The 22,206-nt window shown below is 35.8% G+C and overlaps 1 protein-coding gene across 2 annotated transcripts in view; it reads left to right on the forward strand.

Moving 5' to 3' along the window:
- Window positions 1–22,206, forward strand: part of LOC106874539 (guanine nucleotide exchange factor subunit RIC1) — a 247,478-nt gene that overhangs the window by 122,143 nt on the left and 103,129 nt on the right. For both annotated transcript variants that reach the window (XM_014922306.3, XM_014922307.3), the window contains exon 23: window positions 15,391–15,533. In XM_014922306.3, the coding sequence (XP_014777792.1) occupies window positions 15,391–15,533 (143 nt within the window). The remainder of the gene's footprint in view (window positions 1–15,390; window positions 15,534–22,206) is intronic.

A 22,206-nucleotide genomic window follows, 5' to 3' on the forward strand; every position in this document is an offset into this window, starting at 1 on the left:
ATTGGGTGGATGGTAGCCAACAACCTCACTTTGCAATCCTAAGTCAATCATAATAATTAATATAGCTGTCCACTGCAGTTAATTAGTATGACCATTATTTACAATTTACTTGTATAGTCATCATTTACAATTAAGTGATATAACCATGTATTACAACTAATTTGTATAACTATCTTTTACTACAACTAACTAGTACAAGTATATATTTCTGCAATGGCACATAAAAGCATCAGTTGAGCGGGGTCGATGCCAGTGTCGCCTGACTGGCTCCTGTGCCAGTGGCATGCAAAAAGCGCCATTTGAGTGTGACTGATGCCAGTGCCACCTGACTGGTACCCATGCCAGTGGTGCATAAAAAGCACCATTCAAGCATGGTCGATGTCAGTGCTACCTGACTGGCTCCTGTGCCAGTGGCATGTAAAAAGCAACATTCGAGTGTGACCGATGCCAGTGCCGCCTGACTGGCTCCCATACCAGTGGCATGTAAAAAGCACCCAATACATTCTTTAAGTGGTTGGCGTTAGGAAGGGCTTCCAGCTGTAGAAACCTGCTAGATCAGATTAGAGCCTGGTGCAGCCTCCTGGCTTGCCAGTCCTCAGTCAAACCGTCCACCCCATGTCAGCATGGAAAGTGGATGTTAAACGATGATGATGATTCTGGTATAACCAAGTGTTACTACAACTAACTGTTATGACCATCTATTACTGCACCTAACTAGTATACTTATGTATTACTACAACTAGTATAACCATGTGTAACTGTAAGCAACTGGTATAACTATATATTACTTTACCTGACTGGTATAGCTATGTATTACTACATGCAACTGGTATAACCATGTATTACAGCTGTCCATAATATTTGAATAGAACTGACTAAAACTACATCTCCCTCTCCCTGCTGTTTCACAATCCCTACAGTTGACCCCCAACAATCACCCATAACAACTGTATTGCTAGTTTAATTTGTTTTTACTCTTTTCCCTTATGTCATTGTTCAGTTAGTAAAGTTAAACAAACAAGTTTATTGTATAAGGTGAGAGGAAGGGCCAACAGCTTTGTTGGGGGGGGAGGGCAAGGTGTGATCATGTTCACTGATATTACTGATGATAGATTACAGAAATTGATAAGAAATCCCAAATGAAGCAAATAAAATTTTTTTATTTGGGTTTTTTAAAAAAAATCTGGTTTTAATTTATTTTTCTTATTTTTTTTTCCCCTGTGTCCTCTGTTTATTTTGTGGACACACTAATTTCATATATTTCTTGTAATTCACATCGCTGATGTGGATCAATGATGTCACTGCTTCAATTTACCTATATTCTATCATATTGGCTACTCTTGACTCAATAGCAGTTTTAAAACTTAATTTGCTGTTGTTGTTGTTATTTTCTGTATACGTAATCCATCATTCACTGACATTCAACCCCCTATTGACAAGGTTTGGCTTTCAGAACTGTTTTTCATTCACTCAATTTCTTTGTCAGTCGACATTGATGCATGATAACAAACAACAGCTTCACTATTCATTGGATTAACTATTGTGAGCTGGAAAAGCTGTTTCCTCATTTGTTAGGCTTCATTTTACATTAACCTCAAGAGTTTTGCCAACATTTTTGTTCAATAATTTATTGTCATATGTTATGATGAAAATACTGGTGAGCTGGTGTGTTAAACCTATCAAAATAATTTGGGCTCATTTGTTGAAGTAGTAATTGTGCATGTTTGTGTATTTTGAGGTCCTCTCCCTCATGGAATTCAATCATTTCTTTTGATTATCTAGGAATATTTTTTTGATGGAGGATAGATGGGGTTGTTCTTGATTGAATCAACCCAGAACAATGCATTTACTTTCTACTCTTTTTTTTTGTCTTTTGTGAGCTGTTCTGTATGTTGGAAACAGGAATCTATTTTATCGATGCAGGATTATTGAAATGTGACGTCAGTTATGTTAGGATTTGAATCCAAATAAACCCAGATGCTCTAAAACCTCTAACTAATCTTTTTAACCTTTTTATAATCCCTTCTGTTCTAATAAATAATAATATATATTCGTTGATAAGGGGAAGTGTTACAGTTGTTTGACAACACTGTATCAGTGGTATTTCTTCAAATTTTGGAAATTTAGATATATTGGAATGGATAATGGCTGGTTTAATAGTTTAACAGTTCCTAAAATATCTGGTCAGGTCTACTTGGTCAGTCATCATTGAAACAGAGTTGGACAATATCTTCTAAAACTTTGAACTACCAAGTGGTTTGTAACTTAAATTCCTAAGCACCAGTATTATGTTAAGTTTAAGTTTTCTCCTGTACCCTTCTCACAGAATCATAACCCCTCCCTTCATCTATTTTATACTGAAATAAAGTAATTTCTTTTCTTGTATCCAACCATAAGGTTAATTTTTTGAAAATGTTGAGGAATAATTAACTTTATCAACTAACCCTTATCAGCATAATTTTATAAACCTTAAAGTGAAACCTCAAATTAGGTTGAGTACAATATGTATACTTATGTATAACACTGCATAATAGCGAATTAAAAATGAAATATTTGTTGTGAAAGAAATGACGGTAATAATGGTTTTAAATTTTGGCACAGGGCCAGCAATTTCAAGGGAGGGGCAAATTGATTACATCAACCCCAGTACTCATTTTATTGACCCCGAGAGTCAAGGTTGACCTCAGTGGAATTCAAACACAGAATGTAAAGATGGATGAAGTATCACTAAGCATTTTATTTGCCATGGTAACACTTCTGCCTGCTCACTGCCTAATAATAATAATAATAATAATAATAATAATAATAATAATAATAATAAAATAATTCAGCAAATTTAATTATGGAACTCTTCTTCTTTATTTACATATTCCCTCCAGAGGAGTCATAGCAGTGCTATATTATCTATAATAATAATAATAATCCTTTCTACTAGAGGCACAAGGCCTGAAATTTGGGGGGGGGGGGGGACCAAGTTGATTACATCAGTTCTGGTGCATAACTGGTACTTATTTTATCGGTCCCAAAATGATGAAAGGCAAAGTTGACCTCAGCAGAATTTGAACTCAAAACGTAAAGATGGACGAAATGCCACTTAGCATTTTGCCTGGTGTGCTAATGATTCTTGGTGATTGAAATGTGAAGTCAGTTATGGCAGGCTTTGAACCCACAAAACCAGATATTCTAAAACCTCCACCTGAGCTTCCTAACGATTACATAATCTCTTCTTATTTTAATATCACAACATTGCACTGAACCACACTGCAGTATACTACACCATGCTACACTGCAACACACCACATTATACTATGTGGCATACAATACTACTTCACACCACATGACACTACATAACACAACACTCATACTGTAGCGTACAACACTAAAATACACTACATTTTGAGCATGGCTGTTGCCAGTACTGCCTGACTGGCCTTCGTAGGATTTTCGAGTGAGATCGTTGCCAGTGCCCCTGGACTGGCTCTTGTGTGGATGGCACATAAAATACACCATTTTGAGCGTGGCCGTTGCCAATACCGCCTGACTGGCCTTCGTGCGGGTGACACGTAAAAGCACCCACTACACTCTCTGAGTGGTTGGCGTTAGGAAGAGCATCCAGCTGTAGAAACTCTGCCAAATCAGATTGGAGCCTGGTGTTGCCATCTGGTTTCACCAGTCCTCAGTCAAATCGTCCAACCCATGCTAGCATGGAAAGCGGATGTTAAACGATGATGATGATGATGATGATGATCACGTTATACCACACCAACATCACATTGTATCACTTTACTCTTTAACATATCACCCTGCAGTACATTGCACTACACCACTCTACATTACAATGCACTACACCACTCTATACTGCAGTGCATTACACCATACTATATCAAAGTACATCACACCATACTGTCAGAAATATTGAAAGGATACATTAGATGGTATCAATTCTACATAAAGATGTGATGGTCATCATTAGATTGTGTCACCATAAGACTGCTGGATTAGGTTGACCTATGGTTAAACTGCAGATAATAAGAACTGGATGGGTGCAAGTGTCTGTCATCTGAGTACACATCCATATATATTTATGCACATATCAACATAGCTAAACATATCATCATCATCATAAACATCTACTTTTCTATATTTGCATGAGTCTGAGAGAAGTCATTGAGGTGGATTTTCTATAAGTGGATGTCTTTCTGTGTCACCACCAGGCATCACTTGTTTCCAAGCAAGGTAATATTTCCCAATGAACAGGTATGTTTCCACGAAGGAATGGAGATGAATGACACTGCTTTTATGATGGTGACACTCGTTTACAACTATCCAGCCCATGTCATGTTGAGGAAGCATGAATACACATGCAAACCGACATAACCTCACCCCCCACCCCACCTTACATAGACACACAACTGGCTTCTTTCAGTTTCTGTTTACTAAATCCACTCACAAGGCTTTGGTTGGCTTGGGAGTATAGTAGAAAACACTCACCCAAGGTGCCATGCAGTGGGTCTGAGCCCCAAAACCATGTGGTTGAAAAGCAGACTTCTTAACCATACATCCATGCTAAAGATGTGTGTGTGTGTGTATAATATATGCATGCATATATACCCATATCAACTTAATCCAAAGATATATATTTACACATGCTAATGTCTGAAGATATCTATACCATGGCAAACTGACACAGCTACAAACTCATGTCACACACAACGACATACCCATATCATAAACAGTATCTACCTACATACATACATATATATATATATGTATATACACACACACTTTATGCATGCCATAAACAATATATACACACATACATGACCTGAATATGAAATTATAAACCTTCACCTCACAGTCTTCCATATTTCCATTCCTGCTGTGAATATTTTATTGTATTCACAACGTAGTTAATTGGCTGATACCACCACCACCTGCACCTCCAACACTGCTACTACCTCCACCACCATCAATGCTGCTTCTACCACTTCCACTACCAATGCCACAACCATTACCAGTGCCTCTGCCAGCACCACCACCACCACCACCACTGCTACCAATCTACCACCATCACTACTGCCACCACCTACTATCACCACCACCGCCACTTCCACTATCATTACCATTGCCACTGTCACCTCCACTACCAATGCCACTGCCGTCCCTACCACCTCCACCACTGTCCCTACCACCTCCACCACCGTCCCTACCACCTCCACCACCGTCCCTACCACCTCCACCACCTCACCATCACTCTTACCACCACTACTGCAACTGCCATCACTACCACCTCCCTCCCAACACCATAACACCATTGCTACTATTACCACCACACCATCATCATCACAATCACCACTACTGCTGCCACCTCCACCATCCTTCTTTCATAGATCCACTTTTTCTCCCTTCCACTTTGTTTGTTTCTTTCTTTACCTCACCTTTCCAAATCTCTTCCTTCTACTTCTCATCACTTTGTACCTCTCTGCTTCTTTCTCTCCCTCTCACTGTTTCTCTGCTCATCCCCCCTTCCTGTGATCCAGCTTATCTCCCCCCCCCCATCTTCACTCTTCCCCAATTCAACAGACCACTCCACAAAATAGCTGGCTCTGTATTTTAGATGGTTTCTTTAACTGTCAAATTAATTCCCTTTCTTATAGTTAAGGCAGTTGGTGATGTTGTTTAAAATCAGTTCAGTCTTGTTCCAGCATCCTTATTAGCAACAGTATCCGCACTGTGACCATCCCTTTTTGACTCCAGCATAGTATGTCTAAGACAAGGTCATCCAATCTGCTCCTTTTAAAAACAGTAGGCATGATTTGAGAGTGATTTGGTTACTCTTTCTACCAGGTCGAGTGACAATAGAGCCTCCCCCCACCTCATTGTTTGGTAGTTGTTAATGATGATTCTCCTTCTTGTGATTTTGGTTGTTCTGTGATGCGTATGAATAATTTTGGTAGTTTGTATGATGCACTTGTCACTATCTGTATCCCTCTCTGCCTTTACTCAACCATCCCATTTATATTCTGATCCCTGTCCCTTGTGAGTATGCCCGGCACTTTGCCACCATCTCTATCCTGCTGTTTCCCACTCTGTCTCTCTCCTTCTCCCGCACTTCCCTCAGGTTGGGTAACCATATATCTCCTTTGCAGCAGCACACCTGTTTCTGTCTTCATTCTTCATCTCTCTCTCTCTGGCTGGGTAACCATATACTTCTACAGCAAGATACCTGTTTCTGTCTTTCTGTCTCACTATAACCTTTCATCTCATCTGACACAAGATTACCTCCTCCAATTCTCTCTCCCCTCTCAAAAGATTTTTGTCTTGCACGTTACTTGGTGACCCTGTCAGTGCTGGTGCCACTTAAAAAGCATTCAGTCCACACTGTAAAGTGGTTGGTGTTTGGAAGGGCATCCAACTGTAAAAACCTTGCCAAAACTGACCTTGCCTGTGCCTGTGTCATATAGAAAGCACTAAGTCCACTCAGCTGGGTGGTTGGTGTTAGGAAGGGCATCAAGCTGTAAAAATCCTGCCAAAACAATCACAAAAGTCTGGTGCAGGCTTCTGCCTGGCCGCAAAATTTTTTTCCACGCGAGTTCTAGACCCCAGTAATGAACTCATTTGCATACAGCCAATCAGAGCTCACCTTGACCATGTCAATTTAACAACAACACTCTGCTAAGTAAACTCAAGATGAAGAACGGTGTTGTAAGTCGACCGATCGCCAAGTTATGTCTGATTTTAGAAGGAGACGAGTACAAAGTAAACAACAACACAAATAACTACATAGAGGCAGCCATGGTTGAAACAAGAACAAGAACAACGAGCATTATTAAGAAAGAAAAAAAGCATGGCCATTCCTTACCCAAGTGACCTTATCTTATTGCCTATCACTTGTTATGCGCTCATAAATTAGTTTGATAGTTGAGCTCTGATTGGCTATATGCAAATGAGTTCATAACTAGAGGCTGGAACTCTCATGGCAAAAAAAATTTCACTGCCTAGCCAGCTTCTGTCAAACTGTCCCACCCATGCCAGCATGGAAGGTAGACATTAAATGATGATGATGATAGTATGAGGTGGTAGTAGTGTGTTACTCTTTTACAATGGTCAGAGGAATTGCATGACCATCACATCTTCGTTACCCTGCTTTGATCAGCTTTGCATTTCAATTGCCTAGAGTCTGTTAAGTATCAATCGATAGGTTTTGATTTGATGAAGCAATTCCCATTCGACTTAGAAATAAATGGTGTTGTTATACTATAGCTGAATGACAGAGTAAAATTTACTGATAGTTTTACAGTTGGGAAATACGAAGATGAATCCACAGAAACTGAAGTATAACTTGATGCTTAGACATGCAGAATCACAAAATTGTAGAAAACTTCTCACTCACCCTACCACAACAAACCAAAATACATCTTTAGCATTTGAATTACTCTGTCAAAAGAAATAGCTATTTATTCACATTGTTTTGAAATAATCATGCGTTATCTTGTAGTTAAGAAGTTTTTTGATGTAGTCAAGAAGTATTTTAAGATATATATTTGACTAATTAGTTAAGCTACAGAAATTGCCTTTCATTTGGACATTACATATTTTTAAAACAATACATTGAAAATGATGTTCCTGTGAGATCTTGAAGAAATTAAGAAAATTAATCCGGACAATGTTTTTATGAACTTTCAATTTTTATTTATCAGCAGTCATACTTTTAACAAGATCTTGTATTCTTAGAATAAAATATTTTGAAAATATGATTGATTCATATTTATATATATAAGTAAGTTAGTGGCTATATGTGACTTCCATATAATAATAATAATAATAAAAATAAAAATAAGTTATGATGATGTAGTAGTGTTTACCATTGAGCTTGTATATGAGCTGACAGAATGAAATTGTGTGTGTGTGTATCAGGGTTTAAGAGAAAAGTGCAAGTGCTTGGCTGTCCTGTATTGCCTTTGAGAATTGTATCTAAAGAATATATTTTATAAGAACTCCTTTACAAATATTTTTCCATTGTTGATAACACAGAGGTTATAGTAAATCAGAATATGGAAGGAAATTGTTCAGTTTTCATTTTTATTATATATATATATATATATATATATATATATATATATATATATATATATATATATATATATATACATACATACATACATACATACATATACACACACCCACGTGCGCGCGCACGTGTGTGTATGTATATTTATTTGTTGAAGATCTAGTATATTTCTGTTCATAAATGGGTAGATACAAGACAGAATGGTACAGGATAGATACACATTCCAATTATGTTTCATTAAAATATTTCCAACAATGAAGTGTTTCTTTTTTTTTTTATTATGTTATATTGTTACTTTGTGAGAGTTTATGGAGAAATACTTTTGTTTTCTTTTACTCTTCCAATATACAACATTCTTTGAAGGAAGACAAATATCAATATTTTACTTCACCTTTGCACGCAAATTCTACTATCTCATTTAGTCTTTCAATCAGTTTATTATGAGGTGTTTTACTACAGTGACTTGCTAAAATTGTAGGTTCATATTGCTTTTTACTTTGTTTTCATTGTTTATCTTACATACATTGGCAAAACAACTTATTATAATTGCAGTAGAAGTTACTTTTTTTTTCATGGAACTTTCCTATTTAGCTGTGATATATCAATTTGATACACATTGGATATGGCACTGGAGATCAGTTGTGTGCTGTATCATTTAGATACCATAATAAATTGATGTTTTATTAGTTCTTTGTGTCTTTGGTAGGCAGTACTGTGGAACTAATATCTCCTCTTTGTCTCTCACTATTCAGCCCAGTCATCTACCATATTTTCTATATTCCCTTTGATGATATCCTCTTGATATTTATCACTATAGATATGTATAACCATAAATATCACTGCTATCTTGTAATATTCAGAATTTTATTTAGTAATGCAGTATCAATATTTGTTAGACACAATCATTAGATTATTTACAAACTTCTTCTCTGTTGCAACTAAACCAAACTTAATCGGTAATAGTACTCTGTATTTTAATCAGAATTGCTTTATTGCATTTTAATTTAGTTTGTCATCATATTTCCTCTTACCCATATTATATGCTCGTTGTTTAGCCCTAGTTTAACTCTGTTGGAGCAGATCTGTGTTCAAAGGCATTGCAGCCATGATTTTGCTTGCCTTTTTTTTTTTGCTTTTTTTTAAAGTTGGGCTGCAATTTCTAGTGGGCTCATCAACTACACTGGAGCTCTTTCACTGATTCATGTACAATTTTGTGTACAATATAATGTACAACACCGTGTAAAGCACTGTGTAAAACATTGTGCAGCACTTGGCACAGCACTATTCAACACTGTACAGTACTGTGTACAGTACTACATATAACGCTGTGCACTATTTTGTACAACATTATGTACAACACTATTGGACATTATATAATCATTATAATTTTAACACACAAACTTCCTATGACAGTCCTATAAAATAAATATATATATATATATATAATGGTAATGAGACATTTATATATAAACGATTGTCACAAAAATGTGTGTGTGTGTATTTATATACATACATTGCTGCCATGGGTTACAGAGTGTATCTGACAACTCCAAAGGCTGCATTGTGTTCCAATGTTTTCTCTGGTGTAATTTTTATAGCTTAGTGCCCTTCCTAACGCTTTACAGTGTGTAATGGTGAGTGCTTGTTTCCATGGCACCAGCACTAGTGAGGTTACCATGCAGCCTGCAAGACTTAAGATCTGCTTTAACTGAATGAAGTTACAGTAGGGAAGAAGATGGCATAATGCTTGGGGGTGAGTGGTTAGAGAAAACAAAGCAGATTTCTTGCTGCAGAGGATCTGTATGAGTACTCAATACTAGTGAAGGGAGGGCAGGAGTGGCCAGAGTGGTGCTGGAAAGAGATAAAAATATTGGTGATGAGGTGTTAGGGTAGACTTTCAGGATTCAAAGTGAGTGGGTACAGGTTATGGGAGTTCTTGACATCACATGATTATTGTAAAATGATTGTCACTGTTATACAAGCAGTGTCATTCATTTCTAATGGTCTGCCATGTCTAGCGAATGGGGAGATATTACCTTGCTTGGAAACAGGTGAGGGTTGGTAGCAAGAAGAGCATCTGGTTGTGTGTGTGTGTGTGTGTGTGTGTGTGTATACATACATACATACACACACATATATATATATATATATATCTATACACATATTCATTATTTTATATCCAGTTTCAATATTGACATAGGTTGGATGAGCCAAGAGGCTTGTGCATGCCATCTTGCTGCAATATCTTAGTTTTGGCATATTCTATAATATCATATTGGAGTGAAATCTGTGATTAATATGACTGACATCTCTTACTAGTAAAAAATACTTTTGTTCTAAGTTGTTATTTAAATCCAGGTCATTCATGACCCATTTGACTTATAATCAAAAGTGTTCTAACTGTTACCACACTGTCAAAAACACACCCAGTGAATCTAATACTGCATTCATTATCTTCTTTAGCAAAGTTAAGGTGGGATTTGAGACAGATTTGGCTGCTTTTTCAAACAGGTTTAGAAACTACATATAGAGGCTCCAATATATGCTTGATGAAATTTGATATGTGGCTACAAAGCAATAAAAAAAACCATTTAAGATTGTATTGTTTTGCTAGATTCTGAGACTGTTTTATTCAGTCACCATATAACTAAATTATTATTCACAACAGTCAAAATATTTGATCATGCTTATTGATAAAGGAGAAAAAGGAGATTGGAATGGGAGACCTTCCCCTCCAGTGCCATTTATTTAATAATAATGATATATAATATTCACTGAGTCTGTCAATATCTGAAAATTTTTCCAAACCATTTATATAAAATTCAGATTTTAATCAAATTAATGCCAAGATTGTATTTTAACTTGTGTGAAACTGTATATTGCTTCCCATTAATTTTGTTTGAATTTCTATTGTATTTGGTCTTGTGCTCAAAATTTTGAACCTTATATTTATTAGGTACAGACTTGACAATGTGGTGAGGATGTTTGCTTCCTAACTGCATGGTTTCAGGTTCGGTTCCACTGTGTGGCACCTTGGGCAGGAAAAACCAAAGCCTTGTGAAGGGATTTGGTAGTTAGAATCCTGGAAACAGGGAAACACTACCTTGCTTGGAAACATGTAAAGGTTAGCAACAAGAAAGGTGTCCAGCCATAGAAATTAATCCTGTTTGACCACAGAGAAGTGGACATTGAAACAAATATTATTAAATCCATAAGTGTAGATTTTGTACTTGTGATGTTGCTTATTCTTTCAGCATGAACTCAAGTATATATTATTTGACTTTCTCAGAGATTAAACACATGCTTATTAATTAAACTACTGTGCTTAATACTGAAAAGCAGCATAACTGTCACTTGTTAAAGAATACGATTTGGCAGATGGTACTATGCCCTTACTTATAGTTTTAGGTCTCTATGTAGTTGTGGGCAGACATAGACACTCTGTTGGACTCCACCCTTCACACAATGGAACATTGTAGATGTGACAGTTAGGAAGGAGGGCCTCATTAGCAGGTGGCTATTACTCATTTTAATCTAAGTACACTGAAGCAGTGTGAAACGATGTACCTTGATCAAGGATACAACATATCAACCTGATCCAGAAATTGAACATATGACCTTATGATTGTAAACCTGGCACCCCAACCACTAAGCCATGTGTCTTCACATCTAATCCTTAATCAATACTTATATGCACTATTCCATTGTCTTGTATGATAATTAAGAGATTTGGAACTTTAAACTTAAATTTTTTTAATGTTAAAAGGTTTAATATTCTTTATGTTTTTGTTTTGTTTTGCTCTGCATCTCATTATAATAATGAAGAGTAGGATGGCAGTGATGGTTGTTGGCAGGATCAGTAGAATACTTGGTAACTTTGTGATGTTTACTTATGTTTCTGAGTTCAAATCTTACCATAATTGAAATTTGGTATTCATTCCTCTGAGGTGGTTGTTTAGCCTTCAGGCAAGCCTTGATCCAATAAAATTATGACTTAATTCAGTCCATAATGCTTATACCTTTTTCTAAATATTTATCTAGGATAAATCAGTCAATAAATTCGTTTTTTTTTTCTTTTAATATGGTGTAATTTGACAGATTCAGCTGCTATTTCTAGCAGACTGAGCAGTCATCTCAAGGCTCACTTTTTTGTTGAATCCCCCAGGAGTTGGTGCATTTAGTAATTGTAAAGTATCAGGGTTGATTTGTGTCTTCATTTCCAAAAATGTGCAACTTCCTGCGCAAGTCAGAAACAATTTACACAAATGGAAATACTTAATTGGTTCTTTTTTGTTTTTGTGTTTGTATAATGGCCCTTCTAAAATGCAATAAAATTTTGAATCACTTCAACCCATGCTTTATCAAGGAAGCTTCTTCCCTATCGTATGTCTGTGTGTGTGTGTGTGTGTGTGTGTGTGTGTGTGTGTGTGTGTTTATATATACACTCAGCTGCTATATTATAAACCCACTCTATGCAATTTATCTTTTGATATAATTACAAAGAACTAATATAATTTTGTAGGTTCGAGTTGTCCGTCATTGTTCCTGGTCTGTGCAGTCACCTGAATAATATTTTGTTTCTTTTTGTCTCCTCACATTGTTGTTTCACTCCTAGATGTCAAATCAGAATGATAATCTACTTGAACATGAAACAAAATAAGTAGGAAGACGTAATATACTTAACCAAAATCTCACTGAAGTTTTTTATATGCTTGAGAAGCAAGAAAGTTTGGAAGTGAGAAAATTAAAACAAAAATAATGCATTCCCAACAGTTGTTAGGCAGAAGTCAATGGCAATTAATATCACTGTAGAGGATATGGCATAGCTTGGCTGTCATCTGTAGTAGTTTCATCTGTTGGCTTCAATTAGTACATGTATGCCTTAAACTATTACTCAATTTTTTAACACCTCCACTTGGTCCTTGACTCCATTTAGTGGGGTTCATTCTCTAGCAAGAATTTAAGATAGGTCTCCAGTTTGAGGATACTCTCCTCCTTCCTTCCATCTAGTCTCAGAGGCTCTGTAAAGAATCATTGGTATGCTCTTTCCCCTTTCTAAGCAATAAAAAAAATAATCCTTTTAATCTAATTTTCTATCTATTCTATTTAATGTATCCAGTCACCCACCTAGAACATACATTATAACAGTGTTGGTGTCCGCCTAACAAATTCCACTCACAAAGTATCGGTTAACCTGAGGCTATGGAAGGCAGATGCCCATGGTGCTATACACTAGGATTGAACCTGACACAACCATGCTTGCACCTATGTTAGTGACTGTCATGTCTTGTTTTTATAATTTTGAATCCTTCTAGAGAGTTGCCTTTGCTTTCCCTTGTTTATTAGTTACCAAACTAATTCTGGGAACTGTCTACTGACTACATCTCTCTCTGTCACAACGAACATCTAACTTTTAAATATTCCCCCTTATTAGATTTCCTCGTTATCAAGATTCATGATTAATTTGTTGAATGATTAAAAATTACAGGAAGGCTAAGTCAGACATGAATTAAAATTTAAAAAAGAAAAAAAATATATAGCTTCCTAATTTACATAAATATTTAGTCATTATCCTATAAATGATAGATTTATTTCATACCCCGTTAGGCATTTCAATATATGTTATTATATTGTCTGTTGGTTCTGTTTGTTTTTGAGATCAGTACATCTTTAATCAAGTTGATTGCATTGCTAACTTCTATACACATTCATGCAATTTCATTATTTCTTTTTAGATGCAGCCTAAGGGCACTACTATATTTATATAGTTCTGTAAGAACATTTACAGGAAGTAATTCACTTTATGCCTGCCTCTACTTTTTATCTGATACACCTAAAAGCTTTCTTTTTTCTTTAAACCATCTTATCACTTACTCTTTTTTCAAAATCAATTTCTTATTCTCTTGTAGGTTTTCTGCTTCTCTTCATTCTTGGTATTCACCATTCTTTTTATTTAGTTTACCTCATTAACAATAGTTAGCTTTACCGTGTCTGTTGGAACTGATACTACTGTATTTTGGTTGGTGTAGTATGTAGAGTTGTCAGAATAAAGGATTTACAATATCTTGTTTCATACTTCATGGTACTAAAGTTGATTTCGTCTTTTATTCCCTTCAGCTTTGATAAATTAAGTACCAAAAATATAGTAGGCAGTAAATTGGCAGACTCATTATAGTGTTGGATAGAATACCTTGCAGTATTGGTACTCTAAGTTTAATTCCCTCTCAGATCAGTTTTACCTTTCAGATGTCTGAGACCACTAAATAAAGTATCAGTGAGATAGTATTGGAGTCGGTTCTTTTCTCTTTCACCCTTTTTCTCTATGAATCAGACACATTCCACTCACAAAGAACTGGAGAAGGATCATGGTAGACAACTCACAGTGTTCTCCTTCTCCAGGAATGGAGAAAGATTCAATGAAAGCTTAGCAACTTCTTGTCATGAAGAAAAACAAAAAGACCCCCCCCCCCCAAAGAAAAAGAAACATGTTACTGAAGCTATCTAAGGACAGTCTAATGTGCAACACAATAGGTACAATAATAATAAAAATAATATTAAAAAGTAAGTTTAATACTATTTCTTTCCTCTGCTGCAAAATTTATGTATGGCATAAAGAATAAAAAAAAGAGGAAAACCTGGAATTTTGGTATTTTTGCAGTTATGAAACTTGCAGAATTGTTATAATTTATGTATTTACCTGGCTTTATGTGTGCTACTGACTAACTAAGCTTGTAATTCAGTTATGAATCCCAGTTTTAAATCTGTTTTGCACAAGTTGCTAATATCCTTGACAGAAACCTGCTTCTCATCATTTTCTATATCCTGAAAATGGCATAACATGGAAATTTGTTTTCCATATCTATATCAAAGACTTTCATTGTATAGCTCTCAACTGTTGTCCGATATTCTATCATTTTAAACTACTTCAACGTTTTCCGATAACTTTGATCTTTGAAGGTTTATTCTTTTGATGTATATTTAGAGTGACACTAACGATTGTATCCGATGTTGGTATGAAACCCTGTATTTTTATTGCAATTGCTTTTTTAAAATTTTTTTTTTTTAAAGCATTAGTAATGTTTGTTACAGCAGAATAGTTGTTTATTATATGGAACCTCAGAGAGGATGGGAAATGACAGTTGTGACATTCATGGCTTTTGCTCAGCTATAATGTCAGCAACTCTTGGAGTATTTTAAAGAATCAATTAATCTTATTGTCACATCACACAAATACAACAAATTTAAATATTCTTTAAAAAAAATTCCTAAAAGAAGCATCTTCAATACTATGCTTCATTTCTAATCTTATTCCCTTTCAGATCCCCTTCTTCCACGCGTTGTTGCCTTCATCCAGGAGTTTCCCGAGTTCCTGCAGACTGTGGTCCACTGTGCCAGGAAGACAGAGGTTGCATTGTGGCCTTACCTTTTCTCCAAAGTTGGCAACCCAACAGATCTTTTTGAGGTGAGAATGTTTCCTTGCTTCAATATATTTTCAGGTTTTTTTTTTTTTTTAGAAAATATAAATAGATTTTTTTTTTTTATATAAATTACTTTTATATTCAACACAATTTATTTTGAAAAAAGAAAAGAAAAAAGGGATGTAAAAGATATTAGTATCAAGCTGCAAACTTAATTTCAGTTTATACATCCATCATTAACGACTAGAATTAACTAATGGCAACAACATTTAATGTTTATTTATTTAATGAAAAGCTCCAAGATATGGATTTTTAAGATTACTCACAATATCTGTCAAAATTGTCATCCTTATCCTTTTCTGTTTGTTTTTCTTACTTGCATGGTTTAGATCAGTGGTTCCCAAACTTTTTCAAGCTGCTGTACCCTTGGCACCCAAGCCACATTCCTAGCACCCACTCCCCACTCACCACCACAAACATAGACCACTGCAGCAAATTCAAAACAACTGTATTTCACAAATAAAAGCTAACCTAATTAACCCATTATTTTAAGTTTTTTTTTTACATCCACCCCATTATCACCCCACTTTTCTTTAAAGGCCCCCCCCACACCCAAATTTTTCCACTACCCCCAAGGGGTCAGTACCGCCCACTTTGGGAACCACTAGGTGAGATGGTTTATCACACTCTAAGTCAGCTCTTATTTGGTGTAATTGCTCTGCTCCCATAAATGGTTTGGTAGACTACTGCACTTAATATTTAAAAGCAGTGTAACTGTTACTTGCAAGAGGGTATGGTTTGGCAGATGGTACTCTGCTCTTGATAATAGTTTTAGGCCTCTATATAGTTGTGGGCAGACATTGACACCCTGTTGGACCCCACCCATGACACAATAGAGGACCTCATTAGTATGTGGCTAGTATTCATTTTAAGCGAAGTTCATGCTGGCTTGATTTCAACAGTCAGATACCTATCTATACACAAATCACTTTACATGTGGTATGCTGGGTACGTTTTTCATATTCCTACTCTTGAGAGTTTGTCTTATTCATTCTTGGCAAAATTAAAAACTTCTCTCTATTTGTTCAAGGTAAGTGTAACTGAAAGAGTCTATAGAAGAGAGAATAATGATAGTAAGAAACATGAGGAGAGTGTGAAGGAAAAGAGAGTAAGAATATGTTGGGAGAAATCGTGATTGGAGTGTCAAGAAAGAGACAGTGCTAAGCACTGATTGGTGGTAAGAAAATTGAACTGGAAAAAACATGAGCAGTGTGATGAGGGAAGAGGGAGTATCAGAGGGAGTCAGGTTGATGGAAGATAGTGTCATGGAAACAAAGAAGAGTGTTGTATGTCAACATAGAATGAAAGAAGATGAAATATGTGTGTGAGAGAGAGAGAGAGAGAGATAGGATTGAATGGTAACAATGAATATAGATGATAGTACCAGAGAGAAAGTGATGGATAACATTTGAGCTGGTTAATGTCAAAGGATAGTGAGAGATGTCAATAAAGAGTGACATAGAAGGGAGTGGTTGCTAGCAATAAAGAGCAATGTTAGTTAGGGTTATTGAATATGCATAGATCCAATGCTACAGGCAGTGTAGTACAATGAATAGGAGAGAAGGTGGGTATTAGATTATAAAAGTAATAAAGAGAAGGAGGAAGAAGAGAGAGAGAGAGAGAGAGAGAGAGAGCAATAAATTGAAACTAATAATTAGTGAAAGATTCAATGTACATCTCAATCTTCAGCTATTTTTGTTTCAGCTTCTTTTATCCATGTATTTGGTTGATTTTGTTGTTGTTTAACTTCTGTTTATCATGGTCCAGCAGAACTATGATCACAGACTCTTCTGTATGTTTCCTATCATGTATTTGAGACTATATTATCAAGAATGTCTTTTAGTATCTTAGTATGCCTCTATAGGAAGTGATTTGAGGGAGAGAGAGAGATTTGGCTGCTATTTCTATTGTCATTTTAAGCCTGCTATTTCTATAATTGTTACATACAGTGTTCAGGTGCATTACAACTCATTAGAAAAAGGTGAAAAACAGGACAGAAGGCAGTAGGTAATAAGTCAACTAAAGAGAGACAGCGATGAAAACCATAACTGTATGCACAACACAGATTAAAATGGTCCCTACCAAAAAAAGGGGGCAGAAAAGTGAAGAGTAAAAGAGCCTTAAAGATGAAAGGGTGCACAGGCCTATCAGAAGTAGAGTTGACAAATTTCCAACTAATGTTGATCCTTTATGTAATTCCTTATTTCATCCGATCTCATTACAGAAATAGATAAATTGATGGGTGGCTTGTTTATGCATCTACTTAATATTGTGGTTGGCTCCATTGATTAATATAATGTAATGTGTACATTTTATCATTTTTCTTCCTCAAGTAGCTTAGTGCCATGAATTGTTATGTCTTGGTTGATGTATTAAATTTAAGATAAATAAAAACCTGGTTGCATCTCACATACTAATTTCATGGTTACTAATACTGAATAACATCATTGAATTAGGTTATTACTAAGCAGGTATTTCTGGCAATGGAAGTGTGTGAAGTAGTTTTTCAGACATTTCCAGTTAGCTCTTCTATAGTGCATATTAAGTTCATTCTGGAAGCCCTATAAACATTTATATTTAGGTTAAAAAGTTTTATATTTAGAGATCGACTCCATCTTGTATTAGATCCTGTTGTTACCTGTAGGAAATAGTGCTGTGGAAATGTCAACACAGCAAGGAATTCCCAGTTTTAATTCCAGACATAATCAATATTGGTGGCACCATGTATTGTTAGTTGTTTTAATGTTAACAAATGCCACTAATCATAGCTATTTTAATTCCCCATTTCTCATTATATTGCCAGACTTAAAAGCATTTAATTCACTTTTTGAACTCATTGTCTTTATTTTTTCATATCTGTGACCTGTTTTCTTTGCCAATCCTTCCTCCCTCCCTCCCCTCACCCTTTTCCCCTTCTTCTCCTACCCTCCTGCTGCTACTACATTTTATATAGTTCCAATTGTCCTTGCTCTCCTTTCTCTTTTCTTCCCCCTCTACTCTTCCTTTCCCCTCTCTTTTGCTTTTTGTTTTTATCATTTTCCTCATCTTCATCTCTTTTTCTTATACTTCTCATACAAGTACTCCTCTCTCTCAAACTACTACTCTTACTCATCCTTTTTGTCTGTTCTTTCTTTTTTTCTTTTTACCATCTTCATGTCTAACACTGTTATCTGGAATATAGCTGACTTTTTCAAACATGCCTCATCCTCCTATTTATCAAGGTAGTAGATATTTCTGTATAAGAACACATTTCTTCATTTTCAAATCTTATATATTTCTCTTGTATTATCTAATTTTCTCAAGTGCATCATCATGCACTTCCCATGTTGGCATGGATTGATCGGGTCATTATGATCTGACTCAGTTTTTATTTGGAGTTGCTGTTCTTCCAAACAAGTTGGTGCATCCTGCCTCACTCTTACATCCTAATTTTGGCATAATCTCTATGGTTGGATGCCCTTCCTAATGCCAACCACTTTCCTGAGTGCAAGAGAGTGAAAGGAGACAGAGTATGGGTGTGTGGGAGTGAACAAGATAAGCACATGAGAATGGTAAGAGAGGTAGTAATGGAAGAGAGACAGTGTTAGCTACATACTGGTTGTTGGTTAGAAAATTGAGTAAGACACAGCAACAGCATGGGGTAACAATATGGATGGGTGATGGTAAGTGGGAGTGAGTGATGGATAGCAGTGATAGGTGAAAGTTTTAGATGTCAATAAAAGTGTCACACAAGAGAGAAAGAGAGGAATGGTAGGATGATGGTGGATAGTTGTGTTACTGGATATGGAATAATTTAATATCATCCCTCATTATACAGGCATTATGATGAATGTGAGGTAGAGTGATAAAGTATGATGGTAGAGGTGGGGATCTTTATATACAGTTTTATGTCAATCCTTCTTGTCTATCGTAGATCAAATGATTCGGCAGATCTGAAAGTCTTGAACTAATTTATGAGACCATGAAGCTTTAATGCTGCATATTTTCCTTCCCTTCTACTAACATCATAGCTGTAGAATCGGGGCTTATTTCACAGTAAGCATATTAACATTATGTCTTTTGAGTACCTGCACAATGACTGTAGGTCAAAGTCTTCAGCTAATTTCATAAAAATTGTTCTCCTTAATTTTTACTATTTTTCCTTCTTTTTTGTTATTGTATTTTATTTATGTATTCCTCACCTCATTCCTTCTGATACATTAAGCATTTATTGACTCTATTTCCAGTTACAATAGACTTCCCTTGTGTTTCAGTAAATTTTCAAAATAACCAAGAATTTTGATTTTATTTATTGGAACACAGCTTTTAAAAATAGTTTCTTAAGTGCAGGCTTGGATGCATGATTAACCTTTTATGTTACCATATTGTTGCTGAAATACAGTGTTTTTGTTTCAATTAATTTTGAAATTAAAGAAGAATTTAGTAAAATAACTTTGTCATTGTTGAGCTGGTGTTTGGAACATGAAATTTTGATGGAAATTTGTAATTCAGTCCATATTAAAACAAGAAGTTTGTATCATAGAACAAGGATGGTCTAGGGTGGGTTTAAAAGAAGTTAGTATCACAGTTACATGGTCTTGGGATCAGTTCCACTGGGTGGCACCTTGGGCAACTGTCTCCTTAGCATAGCCTTGTATATGGAGTTCTTAAAGCAGAATTTGTAGATCTGGAGAAGAAATTCTTGTCATGGAAACAGAACCTAGAATTGAAAGACCTTGGAATAAACTCAGCAGAGACTAAAATTTTAGGCAGTAAAAAGAGAAACAAGACCCTGCTTTCATTAAAAAAAAAATGGCTGTGCTCAATTTGCAGAAAAAGAGTAGGTAGAAATTCCATACAGTGTGCCCATTGTAAACAATACATGCATAAGAGATATAGTGGGATCACAGGTAGCCTAATGGAAAAAGTAGACATTGTGTGTGGCAGGTGATCAGCAGTAATAAGCACTAAGACCACATAAATAAATTATCTTAGAAGGATCCCATGCAGTAGTGGATAGCTTTGCTACTTAGGTAACTCAATTCGCAGTGAAATTGAGTGTTCCGAATATATAGTTACCTGTGTAAGGATAGACTAGAAAAAGTTCAGAGAGTTATTATCTCTGCTGACAACAAAACACTTCTCCCTCAGAATGATGCTTATGTGCAAAGAACATTGCTGCATAAAAGTGAGATGTTGATCCTGAAAGCAGAGAATTCTTGAAGACTAGAAATAAATAAAAGCGGCTCCAGTGGATGTTTCATCATCATTATCATCATATATCTGTTTCCTATGCTGGCATGGATTGTGCGATTAGGAAGACTTTGTTGGTTGTTTTCTCTCTTTCATTTCTTGTGTTTTTTATTTGTCTCTATTGGACACTATTACTTCTTCAGAGAAAGATCCACGTCTTTTTTCTCTTTTCCTAAGAAAATGTAATCCAGTAAAATGGGAACAATCACCGAAATGAAGTTGGTTTGCTCCTCTGTACACATGACAACAAATTTTGACAAAAACTCACTCCATTTCAGGTGAAAAGTGTTAAAAATTTGGCAATTTTATTGAGCTGTGGTCAAGTGTGTTTTTATGGTCAGTGTTCTTAATAGTAATAATAATAATAATAATAATCCTTTCTACTAAAGGTACAAGGCCTAGTACAAGGTGACTAGTCAATTACATTGACTCCAGTGTTTTGCTGGTACTTAATTTATCAGCCCCTAAAGGATAAAAGGCAAAGTTGACCATGGCAGAATTTGAATTCAGAATATAGTGGCAGACAAAATGCTGCTAAGCGTTATACCTTGCATGCTAATGATTCTGCCAGCTTGCTGCCTTAATAATAATAATAATAATAATAATAATAATAATAATAATAGTAATAATTTCTGTCGATTACATTGACCCCAGTGTTTCACTGGTACTTATTTTATCGACCCTGAAAGAATGAAAGCAAAGTTGACCTTAGTGGAATTTGATCTTTAAATGCTAAGAACTTGAAGAAATATCACGAAGTGTTGTATGTGAGACCTTGCTGATTTTGTTAATCCAATACCCTTCACAATAATCCTTTCTACTGTAAGCACAAGCTCTTAAATTTGGGGGAGGAGGCTAGTTGATTACATTGACCCCACTGCTCAGCGGTACTTATTTCATTGAATTGGAGAGGATGAAAGCAAAGTCAACCTTGGTGGAATTCAAACTAGGAATGTAAAGTCAGAAGAAATGCCACAAACCAATTTATCTGACATGCTAATGATTCTGCCTCAATAATAATATAATAATAATGGTGATGATGATTATCCTTTCTACTATAGGCACAAGGCCTGAAATTTTAGGGGTGGGAGATAACCAATTACATCAACTCCAGTGCATAACTGGTACTTATTTCATAAACTCTGAAATGATGAAAGCAAGGTCAGTTTTGGTGGAATTTGAACTTAGAATGTAAGGACAGATGAAATGCCACTAAGCATTTTACCCAGCAAGCTAACGATTCTGCCAGCTCGCTTCCTTAATAATAATGATAACAATAGTAATATAATAGTCCTTTCTGCTATAGGCACAAGGCCTGAAATTTGGGGGAGGGTTTAAGTCGATTACATCGACCCTAGTACTTGACTAGTACTCAATTTATTGACTCCCAAAAGGATGAAAGGCAAAGTCGGCCTCGGCAGAATT

The sequence above is a fragment of the Octopus bimaculoides genome, chromosome 10 (assembly GCF_046866305.1).
Source record: "Octopus bimaculoides isolate indiv1 chromosome 10, ASM4686630v1, whole genome shotgun sequence".
Classification (NCBI taxonomy): Eukaryota; Metazoa; Mollusca; class Cephalopoda; order Octopoda; family Octopodidae; genus Octopus; species Octopus bimaculoides.